Genomic DNA, 26,040 nt, shown 5'->3' on the forward strand with positions numbered 1-26,040 from the left:
TATAACATTGCCTGAACCTCTTGCAGCAGTTGGGCCATGTGTAGTTCCTGACGCACTACAGATGGAATGCAACCTGTGTTGGAATTCCAAGGTTTGCCCGAATGAAGAATGTCCAACACCTTTTTGTCCGTGGTGATGGACTTCCACTTGATGACAAAGGGTGCAAAAGTGGGGGCCTGGATCCACATCGGTTCAGGCCTGTTTGGGTGTCTGCATCCTGGCACTGTCTTCCACTATGGAAGGCTTGCGATCGCCCCCTGTAGGCTTCCTGGGTGGTAGAGCGTGAGGTTTGACAATAGGGTGCAGAGTACCCCCTTGGAGGCCCTGCCTGACTTCCCTCTTGAGGAACAAAAGGACGATGATCTCCTCTGTCTCAGTGTCCCAAGAGAAAGTGCCTTCTATTGGAGCGTTTTGTCCACAGCATTTCCAAACAAATTGTCCCCATCGATAGGCATGTTGACCACTTTGGACTGTACATAAGTCCGTAACCTTCAGCTAATCTTGGCATTGAAAGGCCACCCCACTGCCAATCTGGCAGAAGCCAGAGTCCGCAATATTCAATGCCAACCGCCCTCCTGGAACAGAGCCAGGCATCAGCCTTCTTGTCGTCCGGCAAGAAGTCCAAGATCTGCCTGAGCTTATATCAGAGCTCCCGGTCGTAGCTGGACAAGATGGACAGGGCATTGACGGCATTGATGGTGGAGGCTGCGGTGTAAATGATGCGTTTCCCCATGGCATCAAGCTTCTTCCCCTCCTGTTCTGGAGGCACAATGGATGAGGATGATGGGTTCGCCAAGCACTTCCTGGTTGCAGGAGGCACCACAGAGTCTGGAGAAGGTTGCGATCTCAAGCAACTGGGGCCGAGTCCGGTGCCCTGTATTTCTTCTCCAGCCCATCCCTTTTGGGAGGGGCCATACTTGGCATCTTCATCAGGGCCAAACTCGCCTCCCAGACATCGTCCAGCAAAGGGACCGACATGACGGTCTTCCGTGAAGCCTCTCGATGTTGAAAAAGGAAACCTTCCTTCCACTTCTCCCCAGGCACCAGATTGGAAAGAGCAATTGCCCTCGATCATGGCATGAAAAAAACCAACCTCAACCCCGGCCAACACCCAGGTGGACTCATCTGTACCAAGTTGTTCCCTGACCACTTAGACATAGTCATCATACTCCTCCGTCTGTGTTGCTGTAGTGTCTGTGTAGGTACCTGTGTCGGTGCGTGGTGGCTCCTCCACCACTGGAGTTGAAGGCATCTGGGCCAGTGTTGGCTGTGGTGGCACCGGCCAGCACTTTGGAACCTGCAGGGCTAGGCCGCCGCTTCAGTCTTGGAGGACTCAGCCTGGGAAGACTTCGAGCTGGTGGTCTCACAGGGCTGTGGACTGGGCCAGGCACAGGGGTGCGGGCAACCTCTGCTGTATTTTGGACACCAAGGTGTGGCGGGTAGTCAGTATGTCCAGTGACATACTCCTGGGCACCGGGTGAGGTACGAATGGAGCTGCTGGCAATGGTTCCAGGCTGATGTGCTTTGATGGGTCAAATGGTAGATCAGGCTCCATCTGAGGAGACCCCTCAATGGGGGCAACTGTTGTCGTGGATGGCATACTGGAAGACGAAGTAGTCGTCAACAAGGTTGTGGTCTTGGTTGCCTAAGGTGATGTTGATGGGGCTTTCGATGGCCCACCTGAAGACATTTCCTCCGTAGACTTGCCTTTGGATGAAGATCTGTGCTTCAAAGGGGTCAAAGTCTTCCTCGCAGAAGGAACCCCCCCAACTGGTAGGCTCAGCATGGACAGAGGTGGAGGCAGGTAACGCGTCCTACCCAAACGCCACGGCGACCATAGCGGGATCACCAGCGCAGTGTTTTACCTTCTTTTGGATCCCCTGGGAAGGGGTCTCCTCAAAGGACCTCGACTTATTTTTATTAGAGGGAGCACGCTAGTGGGACCAGCCGGTCCTGGACGAGGCATGACTGCGCCCAGGGGCTGAGTCAGAGGCCTTCCCCCTCTTTGAGCCACGCCCCCAACCTTCGATAGTGTCCCATCAGGAATTTGAAGCAAATCTCGCACCCGTCCTCGTCATGGTGTGGATGCAGGCAAAATAGGCACTTGAGGTGCCGATCCTTGATGTAGACATTCCTTAGACAAATTTCAAGCAGAGTTTGAAGAGACTCCTCTTTTCCTCTGACATTGTGGAGATGCGAATTAGGCCCTGGCCTGAGCATTCCAAAACTCGAAGAGAAGATCTGACAATGAAGGTAGTGTTCGTTGACAACGGGTCGAGAAAAAAAATAACACTTTTTTCCCAAAAAATTGAGAAAATAGCAAATACTCGAAGAGAAAGACAAGAGGACTCCCAACACTGAAATGTGCACTAAAAATCTGAAGATGGCCCCCAGGGGTTGAGCTTAGGGAGACGACTGTCATTGGATGGGGCAGTATGACCCAAAGGACAGTGATTGGTTATATAGGGGAAATGCAGTTTTCAGGCTAAGGTGAAACTGCTTCTCTTATTTACTGAGGATTCCCAGCATGACGACAGGGAATATTCATGAGCATGGGAATCCATGCCAGACCCCATGCTGGAGAATAATAGGAATTAGGAGGAATGCATAATGAAGAGCTAGGTTCCACACAACAATAAATGTGTCCCTCAGAGATCCCCGCAGGGTAATGTCCCTGAAGCAGAACCTGTGCTTTGTGCTGACACTGGAGGTGTAGAGGTCTACTTGAGGGTCCCCCAAAGGGCAAAGATATCTTCCAGAACTTAGTGGCAGAGGTCCCCTAAACATCATGTAACTTTAAAGAACCAGGTGTATCTGAATTTAGGCAATATTAAGTTAATTAACATATTAAAAGAAAAGGGAATTCAAAATTAGCACAATAGAAATTACATGCATCATTTACAAGAAACTTCAACTCAAGCATAATGTAGTTTGTATCCAAATGTATTCACTAAAAGCTTAACATGTTCCCTTTGGTATTAGCATAATTGACCTAAAAACATTTGACCAAATGTCTTTGGTCAAATTTAATGAAATATATATATGGGGTGGGTAAGGGTATAGATTAGGTTAATGGGAAGTGGAGGGTGTTGCAGGGGGGGTCTCCCCCCGCATTCTAGACTGAAAAAAGGTCAAATAAATTCAATCAAATGTGATAAGGTCAAATGTTTTAGGTCAAATAGACCCAAACCGTTCCCTTCATCAGAAGAGCAGTGTTATCTGTTGTGGACTAGAGAAAGAGAGAGAATGATATTCTTCAGGGAGAGTTTTTAAACTTAAAACTTCAACTAGTACAATTCAAACGTAAAGATCATTTGTAAATGCATACTTTGAAGATACATAAGGAAATATGTGGTAATTACTTCCATTTCCAAAATGTTGAGGAAAGTATAAATTAAACCCGTGATCACATAAAAGTTCACTTGAGAAAGTGTAAAGTTCAACAAAAATACCTGTTGTTTTCTACTGAAGTAGCCACATATCAGAAATAGTTCAAAGTAAAATATAGAAAACATAATCTAGGTGAGCATATAAATCCAAATGGGAACAACCATCAATAAAATCCTCTAGAGGACTCTAACATTATCTAAATTGAACCTAATATTACCTAAATTGAGTTACAACTGGTTCTTTCCCATTAAATGGTGTACAGGGGACGCAGGTCTCTCTAGATTGAGACTCCTTTCTTTGCCTCCAAAGAAGTACCCCTGTCAGCTTGTGCAAGGGCGGTAGACCCAGGCTCCACCATCAGACCTTGGACAGAGACACTGGCTCTGAGACTGTGGCAAAGAGGTGTAGCATCTGTTGCCTAATTTTCACATACTGCTTCGGATTAGAGAGCTAGTGAGGTACTGTTCCTTCATAGATAGTGTGGGGGGAAAGTCTGGAATTGAAAATGTTATGTACTCCCCTAGCATACTGCTGCATTATAATATTGAGAAGGTACTTGGGAGGATAGCACAGGGACAACGTGCTCGCCTTGGAAGCAAGACGACACAGAGCAACACAGGTTCGATCCCCGGGTCCGCGCTTAGAAACCTCTGGGTATTAAGCACGTTATGAATAACCAATCATATCATATTGTATCATACTGTAAACTACCATGTTTAAACAACTGTTTCTTGCTTGTGCAAGGTGAGGCTTAGGCTTCACTGCTCATGTCGTTGCGATGAAGGTTCTTTGCCTAGTGTGTGGCTATGCAAGACTTCATATCTCTCGATTCTGAAGCGTTTCCTTTTTGGCATATTTAAGCGTGTTTTAGGTCCCTGCTTTCTTAGGAAAAGCAGCCTTAGTAGGCGGAAATCATCATACTTTAAGCATGCTCGCCTTGCTCAGATTATGTGTGAACCTTTGAGTAGTATATGCATCTCCTCTAAATGTATGACTTTATGCTGTCATTCCTGTTAATACAGTCTTAACATTTAAGAACGCAGCTGGTTTCAAATACTTGGATAGATGGGCTTTGTTCCTTGTTTGAAGCATTGTTTCAGTAGGATACCTTGCTTTCTCTGGTCCTCTCCTTCCATTGAAATGTATGTGTTCCTTTGGGTACAAGAGAGCCGTGCTTGGAGGGAGGGTGGGCTTCTCCCTTGTGTCGAAGTCTCGCACGTTGCTGATTTTTTGTTGTACCGTTGCTTGCTTTTTACAAATACATTGTTCACCAATCCATCAGAATAGTCAGTGGTCATTTTTGAATGAAACAGTGATCCCTCAGAAGAATCTTCTTCATCCCTTGTAAGGGATTGTCGACTTTTCTTTTAGGAGGATGAGGTGGAAGAGACAGTCTGCTTGGGGAGTGAGACTCCCTTTTTGGTCACCATTATGTCAACCAGAAACCTCTGTGTTTTTTGCTCCCTTGAGCGGTGCTCCACCTCAGGAGACTCGGAGAGGATGCACTTCCTGCCCTTGTGGAGGAAGGTGTACAGTTTAGCGGCAAAATCCTGGCGGGCCCACCATGCATGGACTTGCACGAACAACAGTCTACCATATCATGTTCTTCCCCCCAGGCAGTAAAGACAGACAGCTGGAATTGGGCATGAAGCAGCTAAAAATAGAAAAGGGTAAGGTCTTTCTAAGCAGTGTACTGACGGTGTGGAAAAATGAGCTGAGGTCATGGCGAGCCATGACTCCATACTTATTGCTCTTTACGTAACTGGCATCAGGGGCATCCATCGGTTTCAAGCAGAGACCACATGATGACCCTGGTGGCTGAATGGCTGAAAAAAGTTCCTGAAGACTGCTGCCGCTGCAAAATATAGATCTAAGATGAGAAATCTGATAAAGGAAGGAATCCATTAGAAAATGACCTCTATGTGTGTTACACTAACAAAGTAAACCTGTAAACAGTGTACTCTGATCCAGCTTTAAATGGTTGCACACAAAACCACACCCCATCTGGAGGTGTGCTTGGGTGCAACGTAGGGTACAGATATAAAAACATACCGCAGTTTTTCCAATATCACATGATTTTTATTTACCAGTTTAGCAGTTACAAAAATACATCTACAATTACAAAATCTAAAAAAATACATTTGAGTTTTCCATATAATGTTACATATTTCAAAACACATCTAATTCATAAAATATTATAAAAACAAACAGAGAGGTGCCAACTAAAAAAAATAAAAATGTAGTTCAGTTTTCTGAGAATTTGCATCACTTTACACAGAAGTTTAACTTCTCCAGCAAGGGTATCTACACAGGTTCATAAGGTTAGATGAGATATCTGTTGCAAGGTTAGATGCTTCAACATTTTTTAAATATATTCCTTCTGTTTGAAACATCAACCAATTCAAATAAAAAGTTAACTCCTCACACCAAAAAGATGACATTGTCCATTTAACATTTTGCAAACCAGATGTCTTTGAGAACTCCCAAAATGCTTGTCAACCAGAATTCCATTTCAGTTAATCTTGTAGTCCACATGAGCAAGTTATGCCACCAGAACATAAGAATGCAGGGAAGTTTGTGTATTAACTTTGCAAATACATTTTCTAACAAATAACTATTGTGTACGGTTGGCAGCATTTTCTTTTTCAGCAAGGCCCCTCTGCCCAATTCTAAAAAGCCTACAAGAGACTGAAAACTGGAAGGATGGGTGCATCAAAAGGCATAGTTGTATATAAGTCTGAGGATGCCCGTCCCATTTGAATTTTTTTTGCAGGCTTGTAATTGTATATAAACACTTTCACAGTACGTGTTCATACCCCATAGATGACAAACAGATGAGTAAATCCATAAGAGCACTATTCAGATTACATTCATCTCAAGTGAAATGGTCCAGAACAACCCCATTTAACTTCTACAATGTAACAAACCAAATGTTGCAGCCAAACCCCCTAGAGAACCTGAGAGACGTTTTTCCAATTTATGCTCGAGTATTGCTTGTGCAGTAGGTGATATTTCATTTGAAACATAGCTATGAAGACTTACAGTAGGACAGATGATATTCAGAGCTTACTTCAAGAAGAAGAGTATGTTCTCAACACACCTTTTGTTTGTTTGAGTCAGAAAAATATGTCTGCATGATAAAGTTGTATTGCATCACTATTGTGTGGAGAAAGTGATGGTCATTAGAAATGTATTTACCCAGGTAAAACAAACCTTCACATCACACGTGCATGGTCTTAAATGAGATACCAAAACCTTGACAGTACCACACAAAGAAATGTCCTTGTTGAAGCATGTTCTAATACTATAGGATGAATAGTATCATGAAACTTCTTTACTAGATGTAAATACAAATGTCCACAAACTACTCCTGGCATGATGAGAAGGGGATGGAGGCCATTATTATAGCTATAATGATGAGTTCCAAGGGCATATGGTGCGGCCCTTGGAACTCTTCATTATGGCTATTAGCACCTAAGGTTTACGTCCTGGGGTGCTAATAGGCATTTTTTTGTAAAGAACAATTTGCAGCAAGCGTGTAACCCTTGGTTTGAAAGAAACACAAACCTAACATGGCCACCATAGAAATGGAAGTGAGGCTCCGATTGGTACGCCTCTTCCATTTGCATGGCTACTCTGCAAACATGAGAGTGGAGCGTGATTAAATTATAAGACTGGCACCTAAGGAGGTCCTTTATCAAAGATGTCAGCAAGATCATGCTGCATAATGGTACTTGTTGCAGCACTCTACCCAAGAGACTATCACCTTTGTTATGGTATGCCGATAGGCAGCGTTCAATGTCCATAGGGGGACACTTGAATGATGTTAAGGTCAGGCAAGGTGTCTATCCAGCTCAATGGCCCAACCTTACAGGTTGAGGACCTGACGCGGAGTGTCAAAGTCGAAAGTTAGGGCTCAACGAGCGGTGTTGATTTGACCCGAGCAGAAGTTATTCTCAACACCTCTCCCAAACTCTTTTGTGTGCAGGTATCTGTTTTTGTGGCAACCCTGGAAGGCATGATGGGACCTGTTTGCATCTTCGATGTCAGCACTTTCACCGTTGGCATCCTTTCTTTTGACAATCTTTTCTAACATCTAACTCTGAAATTTCTCCCCCTGCTCGGCAGAGGACAATTTAGTTGGAAACTTTTCCTGCTCTCTTTTGGGTGAAGATTCCGAAGAGGTTCCCTTTATACAAGGACTTGACTTTTTCCTGGAGGATGATGAGGAAAGGTGGGACTCACTCCCCGAATGAGAACACTATCTGTGCTTTTGCGGTCATCCTTAGACTCCCAGCCTGAAGATCCATCTTTCTCAGCACTTCTCTCAGCAGTCTCTGAGGTCCTACCCCATGAAGATTTAGGTGTCAAGGGTGAACTTCCGGTTGACATGGAATAGGATCGACCTAAGGCCAATTCCGCTGTACTCGCTCTGAGGGCCTTCGAGGTTATAGATCGACATGAACCACACTCCCTAGCATAAAGCTCCATTCCCAAACACCAGAAACAATTATTGGTCAGGACCTTGAGGCAGAGGTTACACTGCATCCCCTTCTCAGATAAGGTTTTCAGTTTTCAGTGAATCAGCTGACGCTGTCGAGGATATCCAATTTGTGGAATCTCCAGGGTGACAAAACACATTAGAAATATTAACTGAGCTTAGAGGTCTGTGTCGTGCTCTATATACAGAGTGTTGTGTTACTTCCAGAGCCATAGAGCAGACGATGCTGAGCAGTGCCAGCACTGAGTCGTGCTGTGCCCCCTGGTGGAAAAAAAACTCTGAAATCCAGCTTCCACCAGGAAAATATCTAAAATGAGAAATCTGTGGGAGGATGCAATCCAATAGAGTCCTGTGTCCTTAGCAGGAAAGGAATACACTTTGAGACATTCATTGGCCTTAACCCAAAAAGGGAGGAACCGTAACATGGCATGTCCACTAATTTCACCTGGAAATCTGCTGCAAAATTAGACAATCTTAACCAGGAGTGTCCATTCCCCATAGCCGTAGGCCTCCCAATGCAGTCAGTTGTATTTAGTTCAGATTAACAAAAGCACCTTGCAGGGTCTTTCCCATCAGCTACCAGCTCTTGGAAAAAAGCATGCATGTTGGGGGGGGAATGCCTTGAGCTACTTGGGAGGCCACCCAAAGGGCACACAGATAGTTAAGTGTGTATGAGACTTTGAGAGTGCAGTACGTCAGGGTTCCTGAGGCATAAACGTTTCTATACTAAGCTTCTTTCATTTCATACCCAGGAGTGCTCCAGGGATTGCAGTAGGCCACCGAGGCAGCCTGGACCACACAGCTCTCTTGTGTAGGGTCAGGAATGGAGGCAGGTCTATTCCATAGAGATTACAGCCTATTAGTAAGGTCTCTGCTAAAGGAAAGCAATGGAACCATGGCCACATTTGGCATTCTTAACTCTTTGCACAGATATACGAAGTCCAGTGTATCAATCGCCTGCAATATCATAGCCCTAAATTAAGGAAAAGTTGGTCCTGAGGTCTGTAGAAGAGCAACCGCAATCTCCAAATCTGTCCAGCCCACTTGTATTATGCACATCTGTTTGAAGCTGAAGCAGGGCTTCTTCTAAAGATCCTCAATTTGCAGTTCCTCTTGAGGTTCCAAGTCTCTTTGGGAGGTACCCATCCAAAAAGAGAAGGGTATGTCAACGTTGTCCTGGAAACTTTATTTGTCTGTACATACTTTGGCTCACAGCTAGGGCGATTCCTGAAAAAGAAAAGCCTTTGGGAGATCCTTATGGATAGGTGTCACAGATTCCAGAAATGAAAACATGACTGCAAAGACATCCTCCGAAGGACCAGCTCCGACAGGACTGGACCCAATGGGGCTGGTGGCTAGGACGCTTTGATATCAGAGCTGGAGATTTACCTAGCTGGCATACAGTGGCAGAAGGTGCTGATAATGCCAGTTCTCCCGGTGCGTTATATGGGCAAGCCCTTAGTTATGTGGGAGTAGTGGGTGCAGGACCTACAGCTGTCCTTGGCGAGAGAAGATGACACAGAGCACCCAAATCCACAGGGGCCTCTAAAAAACCCTCATCGCCTGGTGTAAAGTTAACCAATCCTCTGGGGTGAAGGAGAATGAAGGGAGCATAGGTCTACTTAGTTGCACTAATCTAGGTACACTCTTATATTCTGATCAATGTAGAGATCTGTGGTGCCACTTTGGAGATGAGAAATACGTAAGAGAGAAGAAACGGATGTGAACGTACGGGGAACCTCTCTGGGAGTGATAGTGCCTCATTTTCTCCTCCTTTAATTCCTCACTTTGGGAATGAAGCTCTGACTTAGTTGTCTAATATGCAGTTCTGTGATTCTTAGGGGTCTGTAGACTGTGAAGAGTCTAATCATAAACATTTCTGTTTAATCTCTCTCCACTTTCAGGAAAAGCGATTGATACGACTCACATTCTTCAGTGTCATTGTCTTTTCCAAGACTACAGAGATCAAGCTATGGCATTTAATACAAGCTTTAAATTCTGATTTGGATGATAATCTTTTGAAAAATGTGAAGAATTTTCTTGTGACGCGAAACAAGTTCCAACAAATGGAGAAAAAAGTAACTAAAGAAAACACTGGCTGTTTCAAGTATGTGTGTGATGTCACTTCCGTCACAAGGCAATGCAAAGGAGTTGTGACAATGCCGGTCTTGAAGCTGCATGGCACCACTTGGTGGCTCTTAAAAACTTTCCAAAGCAGACTGTGTCTGGAGAGTAGTTCATAGGATGGGAAATCTGTGGGAACAATGTATATAGTAGAAAGTGTGTTGTAGGTCCTAAGTCCCCTTAAAATACACTGATGCATCATAATGGCATTAAACTATACGTTATCTTGGGAATGGTCTTACTAATACAATTAAAACCAGCTCAGATTGGATTATTGTGCTATCAGAAATATATTAACTTAAGTAAACTCCTCTGTGCCGCTCATATGCGCATTCCTAGTAACATGCATTTATTTGTGTCTTGAAAGGAAGAAATTATCGCTGATCAGAAACTTCAGGAAGGAGGATGGTTTGGGGATTAGCAGAATTACAGACAGAATTACTGTAAGGATTTAGAGCAACTAAAGCAAAGGGACTACCGCCTATAAGAATGGTGATCTTGCTACTAAGGTAAAGTTGCTCAAGGTAGGAACGACTGGACTCCATAGTCCTATGTCCTCTATTCTTATGAATTGGTGTTCACAAAGCAGCACATAGGGGAACCAGTGTATGATGTGGAAGGAGGTATCAAAGTGGAAGGCCTTTTTCTAGGCGGATGAGAGACAAGAAGCATACTATCCATAAACTTGTCAACCTTTAATAAGCCAATGTTGCAGATTCTAGAGTGACAGCTACAAGCTTGCTGGTGTCTGCAATAAATATGAACATGTGGCAATGACTTTTATGACAAAGTTTAAACCACAAGTCTCCCAATGTGTACTCAAGGCCATTAAGCAAATGATTGACAGATACCTTCTATGAGAGAAACCCAATTATTAGATTGGCAGCATGGACGCAAATTATCAAATGATCAGGAATCATTTGACCATTGGACAGTATGGCTTCAAAGGAGTGATGAAAACAGTAGAATCTGCCACTGCAATTCAAATTCAAGAACTAAAAATTCCCTGTAATAAACAAGTCTAGACGAAGGGTTTGGCACAATAATGAAAGGTTGATTTAAAAAGCAATCAATAACCCAGTGTAGATCGCAAGTACTTTAGACAAGCATAATACATAGTGAGATAGCAAATGACCACATTTACTTGGATAGGGGATGAAGGATGAGGTGAAGAGCAGTGGGTGTGGAGGTGGATGGGATGGAGGCAAAGCTGGATTGGTTAAGGGTTCTAAAACATGCTCAGTGTGTAAATAACAGCCTATAATGGTACAGTTTATGGTGACATTGTGACTTTCTTATATAAAATGTAAAAACAGCACCTGAAACAATTGGAAGGTGTATAGATGATACGGGAGGGAGTGGAGAGAGTTTCTGAGGCAGCGTGGCCCTTAGCCATAAAGAAAAGTAAAGATTAAAAAACATCACGTCACACCCTGTCTTTTTAATGCAGGCATGAAAAAGCTACACTAACAAAATGGCAGATTCACAGAGAAGACCTGAGATGGCATGGCTCCTTTCAAAGAGGAAACGCATTCAAGGATGCAAAACATCAACAAATGTTAAGTATAATTTGCACCAGGATCACCTAGTCAGTTTTATCACCATTTCTCAATTGGGTCGGAAACCCTTTAAGGCTGGGGGCTATCTTTACAGTGCCACTGAGGACTAGTCAATAAAAAGTAAAAATTAGTTGCTGCAGACAGCATGATCCATGTCAGGCTTAATAAAGAGTTAGTGCTATAAGAACAGGCTACTCTGGAACATCACCTTCAAGTGTGGCACCAAGAGGCTAAGGTGAGGTCAGCGTCTATATTTTTTATCTTGGAGTGCATACTGGCATGATGGACAAGCCTCCTTGTCACCTTGCCACAGAAACAATTCACCCTTCTGTTGTCAGCACAGAGTCTCACCTTCATCCATCGGTACAGAGCGTGTCAGCCTCAACCATAGAGCACAATGAGTCCCAAGTGAAAATGGGATACGCTTCTAACGGAGACCAGTTAGTTGTTAGTGAAGTGGTCCGATACAGAAAAGGCTCCACATCCACACCATTTAATAATAAGGACAAACGAGTCTCCCTATGACGCTTCGTACCAATCACCAAACCTGGTGCTTTTTATTTGTATTTACTTCTATAGCGCAATATACGACACCCTTGAATGTCCTCTTCTCCCAAGAGCATTCATGTGCTGAAAAACCACCATTAGCCCTTCCTGTCTTATTGTAAAGGGAAAACAGCAATAAAATAGACGAGGATAGAAAAATATTGGAAAGATCAACCAACATGAAAACACTCTGAAAAGGTAGAACAAAGTTATTGACATAATGCAAAGATTCTGCTCTGATGAAAGTGGAGAAGGGAAACTGAACCCTGCTTGGTGAGCATTCCAGGATCTTAAGAACATTGCTCTAAAATTAGCAGGGGCATAATCATGATTTCTGTCTGAGGATTCCTACATTTCGTTTTTTTTAGTTGTATCTTTAAAAGAACATTTAAGGGAAGGATTCTTGTTTTGAAAAGTGTTTGGCGATCTGGTCTCCTGACAGGGAATTTTCCCAAGCGAATGAATGAGGCTAGAATCCCTTCCAGAAGACTAGGAAGTCGCAAATATGTTTTTTTACAAATCACTTCGTCAGTGCACAAATCACTTTATCAGGGCACTGTTGATTGATTCTGGCAGTATAACTCACACATGTACCGATTTTATTGCTAAAAGTACACCAGCAGGATACATTAAAATAATGGTGATACATGCTGTCTAGCCAGATATATAGAACAAGTTTGTCCTATATTTCTTTAATGGACAATAAAAATGTACAGTGTGCTGTATATAAAAAAGATACATGGTTTTCTCTACTGAGAACGTTGAGTCCTTTTGGGTAACTGCAGCATGTATAAAACACAAACACATATAACTCCACCAAACAACTTGAGTTATTTACACATCAGTCCATTGAAACATTGGCAGGAATATCAACATGGATGCCAAACTGCTCAGAAAGCCTTTTTAGCTTCTCCTCCAAAATAATATTCTTTTTCACTTCTTCATTATAGTTGTATTTTAAATCTTCAATTTCTTCAAAGAAGGAGGGATCAAAATGTTCAAGCTCTTTTTTTAGCCTTTTGACCTCATCCTAAAATAGATTGATTCAGAAACAAACAAATGTTAAAAAAATATTTAACTGAAACATGCAGTAGCTATGCGGATGAGAAATTTAACAAGGATGTAGACTGGTAATACATGGCAAGGTGGCACCTTCATGCTGGCTAGCTAATATGCAAGTATTTCCTAAGTACTGTCATGGCAAAGGCTTAGAAGACAAACTATACCCTTCAATCATATTTAACAAATAGATGGAGGGTGAAACAAGACAAAGTGATTTTACGATTAGGTGCTATGAGCTAATTGATCTTCAGTGTCCACAAACGCAGACCAAAAGTTGCAGATTCTGAGTGATGTTACAATATACCTGATAATTAAAGGTTGGATTCAGCAAAAATAAACGTACTGACTTTGCGATGTGATGTTAGGAGATTTGCATTAAGTAAATGTCAACAATCTCATTTCGAACGCATTTCCACCAACATCACGCATCTTATGGTCCTTTTAGTACTAACAGATGAATGGACTCTAGCCACTTTTCTTGGGTTGTGTGTTGTCATTGAGCTACGCTATCTCTCAGTGTATAAAGTCTGTTTATGTAATCATACTTTTGTTACCTGAGCTATGTTTTATTCTCTTCTCACACTACACATCACTCTATCTTCCATATCCTCTACCTGACCCAAAACACCTTTCTAGCTTTGTTCTTATTCAACTGCAATTTGATATTTTCTTCAGATGCAGTTTCTTTTTAGAAATATTCTAAAAATCACCTTTTGATGCGTCTTTCTGGACATCATTTTGTATTATTATTTTTGTCCTAAGCAGGAACAAAAGATTTTTCCTATCTCAAACCAATGAAGGTATCTTGGTTAAAATGAAGGTGCACATAATTTCCTGCAATTACAAATATACAACAATTTAGTTTCAAGCAGGTTACCTCCATTAATCCCAAATTACAGCTACAGGTAGCACCACGGAAGAGCCAAGAATTCCCAGTAAAATAAAATATCTTACCTGCGGATTCTGACTAGCTGTCCACACTGAAATCCCAGACATACCTCAAGACCTCTGCCATTAGTATACAACAACAACCTATGAAAAATGTCAGTCTAGCTGGGCACACATCAAATCTCCGGCACTAGCACTCTATACTAAACCTCCACCAGCACCCACCCACATGTCTGACCTCCGGGCTGCTTACTGAAGCTAGCAAAATGCACTCTGTGGGGTAAAATATAGCCCCTGAATGTCAGAAATACAAAGAACAGGCCAGTATCTGAGAGTGAAGCTGACTGGCGCTACCCCACTGGAAAATGCAGGCCAGTCCCAAAATACTTCTGTTGCTGACTTAAGGCCAAGTGACTTGTAAAGAAAAGAGCTTAGTTACACTCTACTAAAATGGACAAGTGTACAAGTGGAGAAAGGCCTACTTGGAGCAAGGTGATATTCATGTTATTTCAACTGTTCTAGTAAAGAAAGACATTACACAAGGACAGAATAAAAACTGCGGCAGAATGCATGGGAGGAAAAGAAATAGTGGTCAAATTGAAACCTAAAAAGGAGAAACAATGTACTTGCAATCCAGATATTAAGTGAAGGACAGATTACATTCATCAGCAGGGAAGAGACCTGGTGTAATCATATAAAATGACAGCATGGACAAAGAAGGACCTATTTCGGTTGGTGCAGATTTGAAATCTGTTTCCTTATGTAACTATGGACTGTCTGTAGGGATAGAGGGAACTCATTTCTGTTAATATTATATAAAGAAAAGGCTGGATGTATGAACATCAGGCCTAAATGTAATCTGAAATGCAACATGTGGAACATACAGTGCCAATAGGAAATCGTATTCCTTTAGGACCATGCAGGTAACTGACTGCTATTCTTTTACTCCAGTGAGCTGCTGGGTATCTGGAATTGTGACCCTGACCTTTGCGGGCTGGGTTCACCAAGACCACCGGCCTGTAAATTCAGTAAAACAGAAAGAAATACTAAAAAGCTAGAGATCAAATTTGTGCTGAATTGTTGATAACACAGCCAACAGACACGACCTGTGAGGTCAGGTTCCCCATAAAAAGTGCATTTAACTCTGAACAAAGACCCTTTGAAATCTGAACTCCAGGCTTTTTGGAGCTGGGCCTACCAAGAAGAATATCTGGTTGTCAATTAGTTGCTGATAACATGTCCTGCAGAAGTAACCTTGGGGTCAAGCTTCACATAAAACTGTACATTAAGCACAGAGCAAGGCTTTGAAGCCAAGCAGGAGAAATGTTAAGATAAACATGGATAAACCAGATGGCTGGTTGCATGTCTGAAGAAGAAATTTAATTTACTAAAGCAGTAAATTGCCATGGCCTGCCATGGATTTATCATTGAATACAGTTTTTCCTTCATTAAAGGAGCAGCCTATGTCCCATAGAGCCCACACCGGCTTCAGATTAAACAGTAGAAGAAGCCCATCCAGACCGTGTAAAAACAAAATGTTTGTGAGGTACCTAATTTAAGTTATGTGGAAAAGTATGATTTTTGCCATTTAGATAACCATGAGCAATGGGAGAGTTGGCACAGGGGTAGATCATGAAAGTCAGGTTTAAATGGGGAACTGTCCCAATTTTAGCTATTTTGGGCAGCAGAAAACTGCAAACAAAATGGTTGCTCCACTCTGGAAGGGCATGCCAAAGTAAAATTAGTATGATCCGATTTGCCATAAAATATAGAACTCCTAGATATATATCATCATGGGGTTATTTGGAAGCCTAGGGAGTTATTTCCGTATGAGATTTTTCAGAACAAAAGACACACTAATCCTTGTCAATTTGAAATGAGATAGCTATTCTCCTCTCTCAGCCTACATTATACCCATCTCTCAACTCCTGGTCCTATCAACAGGCAGGGGTGTGGTGGGAGAGGTGAATGGAGCCAACTAGCAAATCCCGACCTCAGGAATTATGACCTTATTGCAGTGTCATCCATGCTATTAAAAGAACAGTTTGCATCAGAACTGGGCTTTTTAAAAAAATATTCCAGGAGGCAGCTGCTGCTGGACTCTTGCAAGAACAACTAGCAGAGAGGCCTCAATCCTTGCATTAGAGACAGTGACTTGGAAATAGAGAAACTAGCTGGGACCCAAACCAGGAGGAAACCTTTGACTGAAAGCCCTTGACCAGACCTGTGCTGTTCTCAGAGGAGCCCTGCTGTTTTCCCTTACCAAAGCCTCCCATGTAAGTAGACCCATCCAAAAGCCATCAATTGGGGTATAGGGGGGGGGGGGGCACCTGACTTTTCCCTTTCCATTAGTGGGTAGGGGGGGTGAAACTGGGTAGGCCCTTTGCATAATTTATTAAATTGTACTCAAAACGTATTTCCCCATAGAAAACCACCCCTCTGTTGAAATTGCATTGTGTTGGGAGCAGCCAGCCTTAATCCTTTCCATTAAAGTGTGGAGAGGGGGGAGCTGTGTAGATCCTTAGCACATTTGATTAAAGTAAATCAATGAATTCCGATATAGAAAATCACGGGACGAGAGTTGTTAGAAATCGAAACTAACAAAAGCTCATGCCCAGTGTGTTGTAGCCGGTGTAGCCCATAAAGACGTGGTTGACTGTTTCTGAAATCCCTGGCTTCCACATAGAAAGAGGGTTAGGGGGCATAATCCCAAAAAGAGGTAATCCATAAAACACCACCTTTCAAGTCAGAGTGGAGGGTGTAAAACGAAACTCCACATTCATTGTAAACCAGAATTACAAAGTATTGTATCTCATCTATGTGTGTTGCAAAACAACATTTTTCTTTTGTTTTCATTTTCCTCTGACCTCAAACTATCAAGTCCTGCCTTTTATTTTCATGTGTGTTGAAAAACGATTTTCATTTGAGTTCCTTTTTCCCAACCTTGCCTTTTAGATCAATGTTTCAAAACGATTTTTCCATTGTTTCCTCACCCCCTGCACCTTGCCTTTCATTAAAAGGGGTCATAATAAATTGAGGCGTGGAGGGTGGGGGTTGTTGGGAGAAAAGTATTGTTTCAAATTAAGCCGTTTCTGTGAAATTTGTAGTGTATTGCAATGTTTTTATAGGTTAAAGTGAAATCAAATCTGTTGTAAGTTGTTATTGCAGGTTTCAAAATTCCATCTGTTTTGTTTGAAGAATAGACTTATATGTGCGATATTGGGTGTTGCCACAGCATTGGTGGCTGATGCTAGTCTGTTTGTCAAACCTTGATTAAATAAATATATATTCTTACTATACACTGGCCTGGTTCCTAGTCCATTGGTGACACAGGGTATGTGTTGGGGTTGGGTGAGAGACGGGTTGGAGGCCTCACCAAACTGAACCTAAAATAAAGGTGCTTTATTGTGTGCCACCTTGCTTCGGGGGAAAGGAACTCCCACTGCATTATAAACAGCGACAAAACATGCAACTTTAATTTAACTCTTAGAAGCTCCCACACATGGACTGCGGTCACCAAGGGGGTTCCAACCACAAAGCGCATTGAGGCCATACAAATGGGGAAAGGGCGCAATATAAATGACAAATACAATACCATACAATAAATATATACCATGTGAAAAGCAATAGGGCAGGACCCATTTACGTTTCCACAATCAAGGCAGTGGCAGACAGCCAGCTACCTAAAGCATTTCTCCTATCCATCATGATGCTCCCAAAGCTAAACGTTTGCATGGAGATCCTGATGAAATTTACTCACAGTAGACCAATAAGACTTTTTTAACCGCTATATCTTGATCACAAGATGTAACATTATCATGGGGATTCCCTATTATAATGAAAAGAATGAACATTCCTAAGGATCACATCAGGGTAGTGATGAGAGGGAAGACATTTGTAAGTTACTATGGACATTTTTTAAAGACAGGTGTGGGCGTTCACACTTGCCAAATATCCAAAACACAAACAAGAGGGCCCCAGCGGAGTTACCCCGGGGAGAAGGAGGTCACCAGAATCAAGCAGCCCACAGGGAAAGCTGGGGGGCATGCATTGGGGAAGCAGAAACAGCAGGTGGCCCTCAAGGGACCAGATCGGAGTGAGGAAGGCCCCAGAGGATTGGATGCACCGTCACGACCAGGTCATGCGGACCTGGCCAGCTAGAGGAGAGGCCCGGAGGACAAGACCACACGGGAGATGAGTCCTTCATGGGAGACCAGGCCCCGGCCCGGGCGATGGCCCTGATGCATTGATCTCCCCAGGGTGCTCACAGTACAGAGGGCCTACGATCAGCAAACCACGAGGAAATGGAAGCATGGGGGTGGACCCAGAAAAGACTTTAGGGATCAGGGTCGGAGTCAGGCCCGGATCCCCATTTACAGACCCCGACTGGAGGCCCGGATTGGGGTCGGATCTAGCCCCCTGGGATTGGTCCACGGTCCTGGAAGAACCAGCGGGCCGGGCCCTGGAACCTCGGGCCAGCCACCCACACATAAGCAAAAGCAGCAAGAGAGGTGACAGGAACCCCCCACCCCCCTGGCATCTAAGAATCTAAGAGGGAGGAGAGGGACATACCTGGAGAGGAGCCGACAGCCCCCCCTCCCCGGGAACTAGCCAATTTCATCCACAAGGCCAGGGCACCAGAGGACAGCCCCAGAGGGGGCCTAGAGAGGGAGTGGAAGGCGGGGGTCCATTGTAGGGAGGAGACCTACACACCCCCGGGGGCTAAAACAACACCGAAGGACTACGACCAGCGTAAAAGGAGACAGAGGGAGAGGAAGAGCCCGGGGACACAGATGTCTACTAAACCCAAGGGCAGGGCCCCGAAAACAACACCCACAGTGGGGGAGGCCCCGAGCACCTTCCACACAATGTGGCCAGCCCTGGAGACAAGGGACCCGGGGGGAGGGGAATAACCTGGACCGAGAGCAAGAGCGAAAGCACCCAATGGCAGGAGAGTCAATGGCACCTGTGACAAAACAGGACTTTCGGGGTGAAATGCAGTCCCTCTAAGAAACTTTGGCCAATACGTTTCAGGAGCAGTTTCAGTTGTTGCGATCAGACCTAAACTCCACGGTGGCGGACATGAGGCAGGAGGTGGGCCAGCTGGGGGAAAGATAGATCTGCTCGAAAGGGGGGTTGCAAGAGATTGATAAAGAGGTTACAGCAAACAGCAAGGCCATTGAAAGTTTAAATGACGCCATACGGAATCTCGAAATACAGATGGAGGATATGGAAAATAAATTGAGGAGAATAAATATCAGACAAACAGCTCCCGGACTCAATACAGGATAAGGACCTCAAGGAGGAGGTCCAGGGGCTCTTTGCAGAACTACTAAAAGAAGTAGACCCAACGAAAGTGGAGCTGGACCAGGTCCACCGAGTGGGTCGGCAAAATAAGGGACCTAATGCAAGACCATGGGATGTCCTGGTGGCTTTTGCCATGTATGGGCAGAAAGAAGTGGTCCTGAGGGCAGCCAGGATGCGGGAGCCAGTGCTCCACAAGGGACAACAAGTCTCACTCTTCCAAGACCTGGCGAATAGTATGCTGATTAAACGCTACTAAATGAGCCCAATAGTCGGGGAGCTCAGCAAAAGAGGAATACGATAGAAGTGGACATTCCCCTTCGGTCTGCTGTTTGAATGGGAAGGAGTACAAAAGAGGGTATTTATCCAGCAAGAGGCAGCGGACTTAATACACCTGGATATGGGTCAGGATCAGATGGGAAAAGGGCCCTCCCCAACGGAGAGCAGAATAAGGCCCAGGCCATGGGAGTGGACAACAGCGGGCACAAGGCATCGGAGGAGAGCAACACAGAGGTCCAGGACTGAAAAGGGGAGAGGGGGCTAAAGGCAACAAAGGGATCAATGGATGATAGAGGTGGCGCGGGGCCCACGGAAACTAAAGTAAGGGGTGATGGACAAGTAGGGTTGAGCAGGGGTAATGGGGCATAGGGAGCACAAACATGTTGGAACCTGTAAGGGCGGGCAAGCCCGGGGAGAAGGGAAGGGGTAGGGTGAAAGAGCGTTACATCCCGAAGTTGGGGAATGGGATGGAGAGGGGGAAGGGGGAAGGGAGGGGAAAGGGACGAGGCTGAGGGGGGGAAAAGGCTCATGGGGTAGACTCAAGGAGAGACATGAGGACAGGCCCAGGGAAGAAAGGTGTGGGTGGCGGAACTCAGAAGGGGGCGGGGGGCGTCGGAGGGAGGGGAGAGGAAGATGGTCAAGAATCAAAACTCGTCCTACATCAAATTGAAATGGCAGACACATAACGTGAGAGGGCTTAACACCCCGCTGAAAAGGAAGAAGTTATAGAAACTCACTAAAAAGCTAGTCCCGGATGTTTTGGCACTGAAGGAAACACACCACCTACAGAAGGATCAGGGGCGACTGAAATTAAGGGAGTTCGACCAAATATGTTTTGCTTCGGGCCCGACTAAAGCAGGGGGGTGGTGCTGGTACTCAGGAATACCCTGAACTTTGGGGTGGCAGAGATCAAAAGGGACAGGGGAGGAAGATACGTAGCGATAAAGGGGAATGCGCAGGGGTCTCCTACAAGGTGGCATCCATCTGCGCCCCCAACGTGGGACAGGAACCCTTTGTGAGAAACTTTCTAGGAACACTGGAAGCAATTGCAAAGGGATATAACATATTAATGGGAGATCTCAATATGACATGGCACAGGGCAAGGGACAGATCGGCGAAGGGGAGGACAGGGAGGCGGAGCAGTAGACTCAATGCAACTACAAGAAAGGATGGATCAAATGGTGGGACTGTGGGATGTGTGGTCAGGTCTGAGGGGGTGGGAGGGATATACATTCCTATCAGGTGTACACAGCACACGGTCAAGAATAGATTATAGATGGGTACCAGTGACATTACGAGGCGGGGTGGAAGAAGTAGAGGAGGGCCCGCTGGGGATAGCAGACCACAAGGTAGTAACCATGAGAATGAAGCTGCAGCGACGAACAAGTGGGGGTGTGGACGTGGAGAATGCCGGTGGGGCTGCTGAGGGACCCGGTTATGCGGGAAGAACTGGAGGGTAAGATTAAGGGATTCTTCAAATTTAATGGGAGCACGCAAACGATTGAGAGTACCAGGTGGGACGCGTTCAAAGCTATCATGAGGCGTGAGAACTCATAGCGGCAAGGGCACAAAGGGAAAGGCATATGAGGGTACTAGAGACGCAACTTGAGGAAGAGGTGGAGGAGGCCAGGAAAATGGTGGGGATGGCACCCACTATGGCGGTTGGGCAACTTGGTATACTTCGAACAAAAAAAGCAGAAGCAGCACTCCTTTTCGTGAGGCAGAAATATTATGCGAAAGCCACCAAGGCAGAGGCACTTCTAGCAAAATTGCTGAAGGGGGCGGGGGAGAGGAAAGCGATCACAGCTATAAAAGACGAGAAGGGAGAGTGACACACTTGCATGGAAGACACACAGGAATGCCTGGCAAGGTTTCATGAAATCCTATATTCTACACAGGACCCCCCACATAAACGGCAGATGGACTTCCTCAAGAAGGTCCACTTGCCGAGGATAGGGAGAGATACTCTGGCCATGCTTGAAAGGGAAATCACAGAAGAAGTTAGGAGGGTGATAACAAAGCTACCCACGAATAAGGCTCCGGGCCCAGATAGGTATACAGCTGCCTTCTATAAAACATTCTCGGAAGCGGTAACACCACACATGACACGCCTCTTCAATACCTTCAAGACACATGGGCGTGTCGCCCCTTCCATGGAAGAGGCAAAAATAACCCTCTTACCAAACCTCAATAAGGATCCAGCAGAGTGCCCCTCTTCCAGGCCCATAGCGCTCATTAATGTGAAGGCAAAAATGTATACTAAGATACTGGCGAATAGGCTGGAGGGGAGCCTACCATCCCTGATCCATCTGGACCAATCGGGGTTTGTACTGGGAAGGCAAACAGCCGACAATATCAGAAGGGTGGCCCACCTAGTGGAGAAATCACAGAAGACGAACACCCCTGCGGACCTTCTGTCATTAGTTGCAGAAAAAGCATTTGACTGGGTGGAGTGGTCATTCCTGTTCCACGTAATGGAGGAAATGGGCTTGGGGGAGATTTCCTCAAAACGGTTAAAGCAAACTACTGTGCCCCGGTAATCTGTCTGTCAGTGAACAGGTCTATGTTGCGTCCCATCCGCCTGAGCAGGGGGACCAGACGGGGATGCCTGCGCTCCCCTCTCCTTTACGCAATCTACTTGGAGCCTCTGCTGCAGGCTATATGGGAGGAAGACAAGATACATGGAATACCCTTTGAGGGTGTCAAACAAAGTCACGGCCTTTGCTGACAATATGCTCCTATGATTGACTAAATCAGGGAGCTCGGTACAGGCAAGCATGGAGCTGTTGGGGAAGTTTGGGGAGGTATCAGGCCTAAACATCAACATCAAGAAATCAGAAATGATTACCCTTATGGGGGCGGGGGGAGGAATAGAGGGCAGGGAGGAGGCAACACCCTTTGCACAGAGTCCAGGGGGATTAAATACTTGGGAGTGAAGATTACTCCAGCCCTGGCAGGATGGTACGCAGCAAATTATCCGCCTATAGTAAATGCAATTGCGAGGGACCTTCACAGGTGGGGGGGGGGGCCTCAGGATTTCCTGGTTGGGAAGGATAGCAAAAGTAAAAATAGTTGTTCTACCCCACCTCCTCTACCTATTCCAAGCAATCCCTGTGGCAATACCCGTTGCCCTGTTCCGATACCTGAGGAAAATGGTAAATTAGTTTGTCTGGTAAGGGAAGGGGGCGAGAATCAGGAGGCTGATTTTAACAGCCCCTAGGAGGGAGGGGGGATGGCACTTCCTGACCTCCAGCAATATTATGAGGCAACAACTCTGAGTGATCAGAGAATGGTTTTCCGAATCGGGGAGTAAGCAGTAGGTGTCAATGGATAGGGCAGTAGTAAAGCATGACCTGAAGGAGGTGCTATGGCTATTGAAACAACATAGGAGGCAACATATGTACCGGAGCACCATTACCAAATTAGTAGCAGATCTGTGGGATCGACTGGTGGGGAGAAACGCAATCACGTCGTATCCCTCCCCCTTTACCCTTATCTTCAATAATGCAGAATTCACCCCAGGAAGGGAACGGGTGCATTCAGACAGTGGCGGGAGGTGGGATGTAGAGTAATTTGGGATATTTTCCAGGGCCAGACTATACGGTCCTTTGTTGATTGTAAACAAGCGTTCAGGGTAGTGGAAGGGGAGAGGCTCCGATACACACAATTAAAGCACTGGCTATTGTGCCCATTAGTTAAGGAAGCAGCCAATAGGCAGATAACCTCTCGTTCGAGAACTTCCTTCTGTCTCACGATGGATCAAAAGGCCTGATATCTAATCTTATAGTATCCTAGATAACACCACCCCCAGCGCCGAATGGCAATACATGAATCAATGGGAGCAGGTGTTGGGACATGGCATCTCGAGGGAGACTTGGAAAAGTTGGGGAGAAAGATCCCCAAATTGGCTAAAGCATCCAAGCTACAGGAAACATGGTACAAGAGAATCTATGGGTGGCATTATACCGCCGCCTGCCTACACCGCATATACCCAAGGGTCTCAGGGGATTGTTGGAGGGGATGCAGGCATGAGGGTACGTCAGCCCATATATGGTGGAAATGCCCAGAAATAGCCCTGTTCTGGTTGGAGGTACAGCAGGCAGAAAATCAAGTCTATGGGAAAGGGGAGGAGAGACCCCCGGAACAGGTTCTGGTGGGATGGACTGGGGAGAGGGAGGAAAATGAAGCCAGGGGGTGGGAAAGGGAAAGAGTGGTCCTCACACTGGCAGCAATGACTGATCGCCCGGAATTGGAAAGGGCCAAATATACCCACGGCGCAGGACTGGTTGCCAAAAGTTTGGGAACTGGTAGCCCTTTGAGTGGGCAACATATGCAATGAACAACAACCTGCGACAATTCGCTACAGAATGGCGGGGGGCGGAGACATTGGCATTTCTGAAAGACTACAGGGCGCAATGGTGCCTGCAATGTGTAAAACTTCTGGACCTCATCTGAGTGTGCATGACCCGTGGGTCCTAATTGGAGAGCAGAATCAGAATGAGCCTCAAGGGGTGAGAGCGATGTTGGATTTGTTTAACATGTTGTAAAACCAATAAAGAGAATTTAAAAAATAAATGAATAAATAAGACAACTGCCCAGAGCATGAAAGGAGAATGTGTAAATTCAAGACTGTGATCAAGCCAGATATAGACTTGCTCCTACCCCCTGAATGCTGATTAACCCCAGGTCACACAAATACACCGAATCCAAGTGATTTGACCGAATGTCAAATTATCGAAAAATTAAATGACCGAAAACAAAGTGTTCGAATGACCAATAGTTCGAACACTTTGTTTTCGGTCATTTCAGACCCGATAATTCCGAAAAACACACACACACAAACACACATTCTCACACACACACACACACACACACACACACACACACACCCTCCCCCCCACACACACACACACCCTCAGCACACCACCAACATAAACAAACCCCACTTACCTTCTTCTTCACGCTGGTTCCTGCAGCACCAGTTCCCTTTCACTTCCGTGATCGTGAACCGGCGCTGCAGGGTCCCTTTTTTTTTTTTTTACACGGACGGCTGCAGGGGTGTCCCCCGCAGCCCCCGCGCTCACTATACCATAAAAATTTAGTGACACCCCCGCAGCCCGTTTCTTTTTTTTTTTTTACACGGACGGCTGTGGGGGTGTCCCCCACAGCCCCCCCTCACTATACCATAAAGTATAGTGAGCGGGGCAATGCGGGGGACACCCCCGCAGCCCCGTTTGCTTTTTTTTTTTTTACATGGATGGCTGCGGGGGTGTCCCCGCAGCCCCCGCTCACTATACCATAAAGTATAGTGAGCGGGGCAATGCGGGGGACACCCCTGCAGCCCCCGTTTTTATTAAATGCTACCACCAAAGGATCGAACCTTTGGTGTTCGATCCTTTGTTGGCAGCATTTTTCGAACTTTTGGTCATTTCGACCTTTTTTTTTTAGATTATTTCAACCTAAACCAAATACACCAGCCAATCCCAGCATTTCCAAAATAACCCCATATAGATGTAGGCACTCTGTAGTAAATGACCCACCCAGCGAGAGGGGGGACAAACTATAAATAAAACAAGCTACAGTTGGTGGATGTTGGTTGCTTGAGTAGGTTGCGGCAGGGGATTGAAGGACTCTGGAGCTTGTTAGAAGCAAGAGGAGAAGACAAAGCCAGGAGTAGATGGTAGATTATTAGCAGAAGTGGCAACAAAAGGATGATGTGGTAGAATATTTGAGGAAGCTGTAACATCAGGTGGAGGCGGTAGAACTTTGGATGAAATGAAAATAAAAGGAGGAAGTGGTAGAAGTTCAGAGAAAGTGATAGCACCAGTAATGGCAGAGGTAATAGTGTTATCCGTTTTGGATAAGGTGGCAAACGTTTTGAGAAGGGAGCTGTGTAAGTGGGAGAGGTGACATCATCAGCCAGAGGTGTTGATGGATTTCAAGAGGCTGGAGGGGCCAAGAGGTGGTAACATCCAGAGGAGGAAGTTGAGAACTGGAAGAGGTGTTGCACTTGGTGGAGAGTTTGATAAGGAGGCAGTAGAGAGGTTAAGACAAGTTAATAAGGGCTAGAATGTTCTGGTGGTCCAGGTCAGCATAGGCAAGACTAGATGGTGCGTCGGGTCACAAGATGAGGACAGGCAGGTTTCAAACAGTTTCATGGGAAAAGGGGCAAAGTGGACCATGGACACAAACCTTAAATTGGGGAAGGGTTTGGGGATCTAGAAACGGGTGGTGGGACTCCTGACTTCAACACTAACTTAAGCTATACCCCAAGTTACTGGAAAAGGCACAATGACAACTTTAAGAGGAATGGTAGGAAAAGCAGAGTCAGCGCTGGGTCAACAGAGAGGACTTGGCATTAGAGATTCGTGGGTAGGGTACCTTGAA

At 45.2% G+C, this 26,040-nt stretch overlaps 1 protein-coding gene across 4 annotated transcripts in view; it reads right to left on the reverse strand.

The window, feature by feature from the left end:
• Positions 1-5,447: 5,447 nt before the first annotated feature.
• The window catches only part of CEP290 (centrosomal protein 290), a 3,224,991-nt gene continuing 3,204,398 nt past the window's right edge, over positions 5,448-26,040 (reverse strand). For all 4 annotated transcript variants that reach the window (XM_069629332.1, XM_069629331.1, XM_069629333.1 and 1 more), the window contains one exon: positions 5,448-13,150. In XM_069629332.1, the coding sequence (XP_069485433.1) occupies positions 12,962-13,150 (189 nt within the window). In that variant the 3' untranslated portion in view covers positions 5,448-12,961. The remainder of the gene's footprint in view (positions 13,151-26,040) is intronic.

The sequence above is a fragment of the Ambystoma mexicanum genome, chromosome 12 (genome assembly GCF_040938575.1).
Source record: "Ambystoma mexicanum isolate Mex_15411 chromosome 12, UKY_AmexF1_1, whole genome shotgun sequence".
NCBI lineage: Eukaryota > Metazoa > Chordata > Amphibia > Caudata > Ambystomatidae > Ambystoma > Ambystoma mexicanum.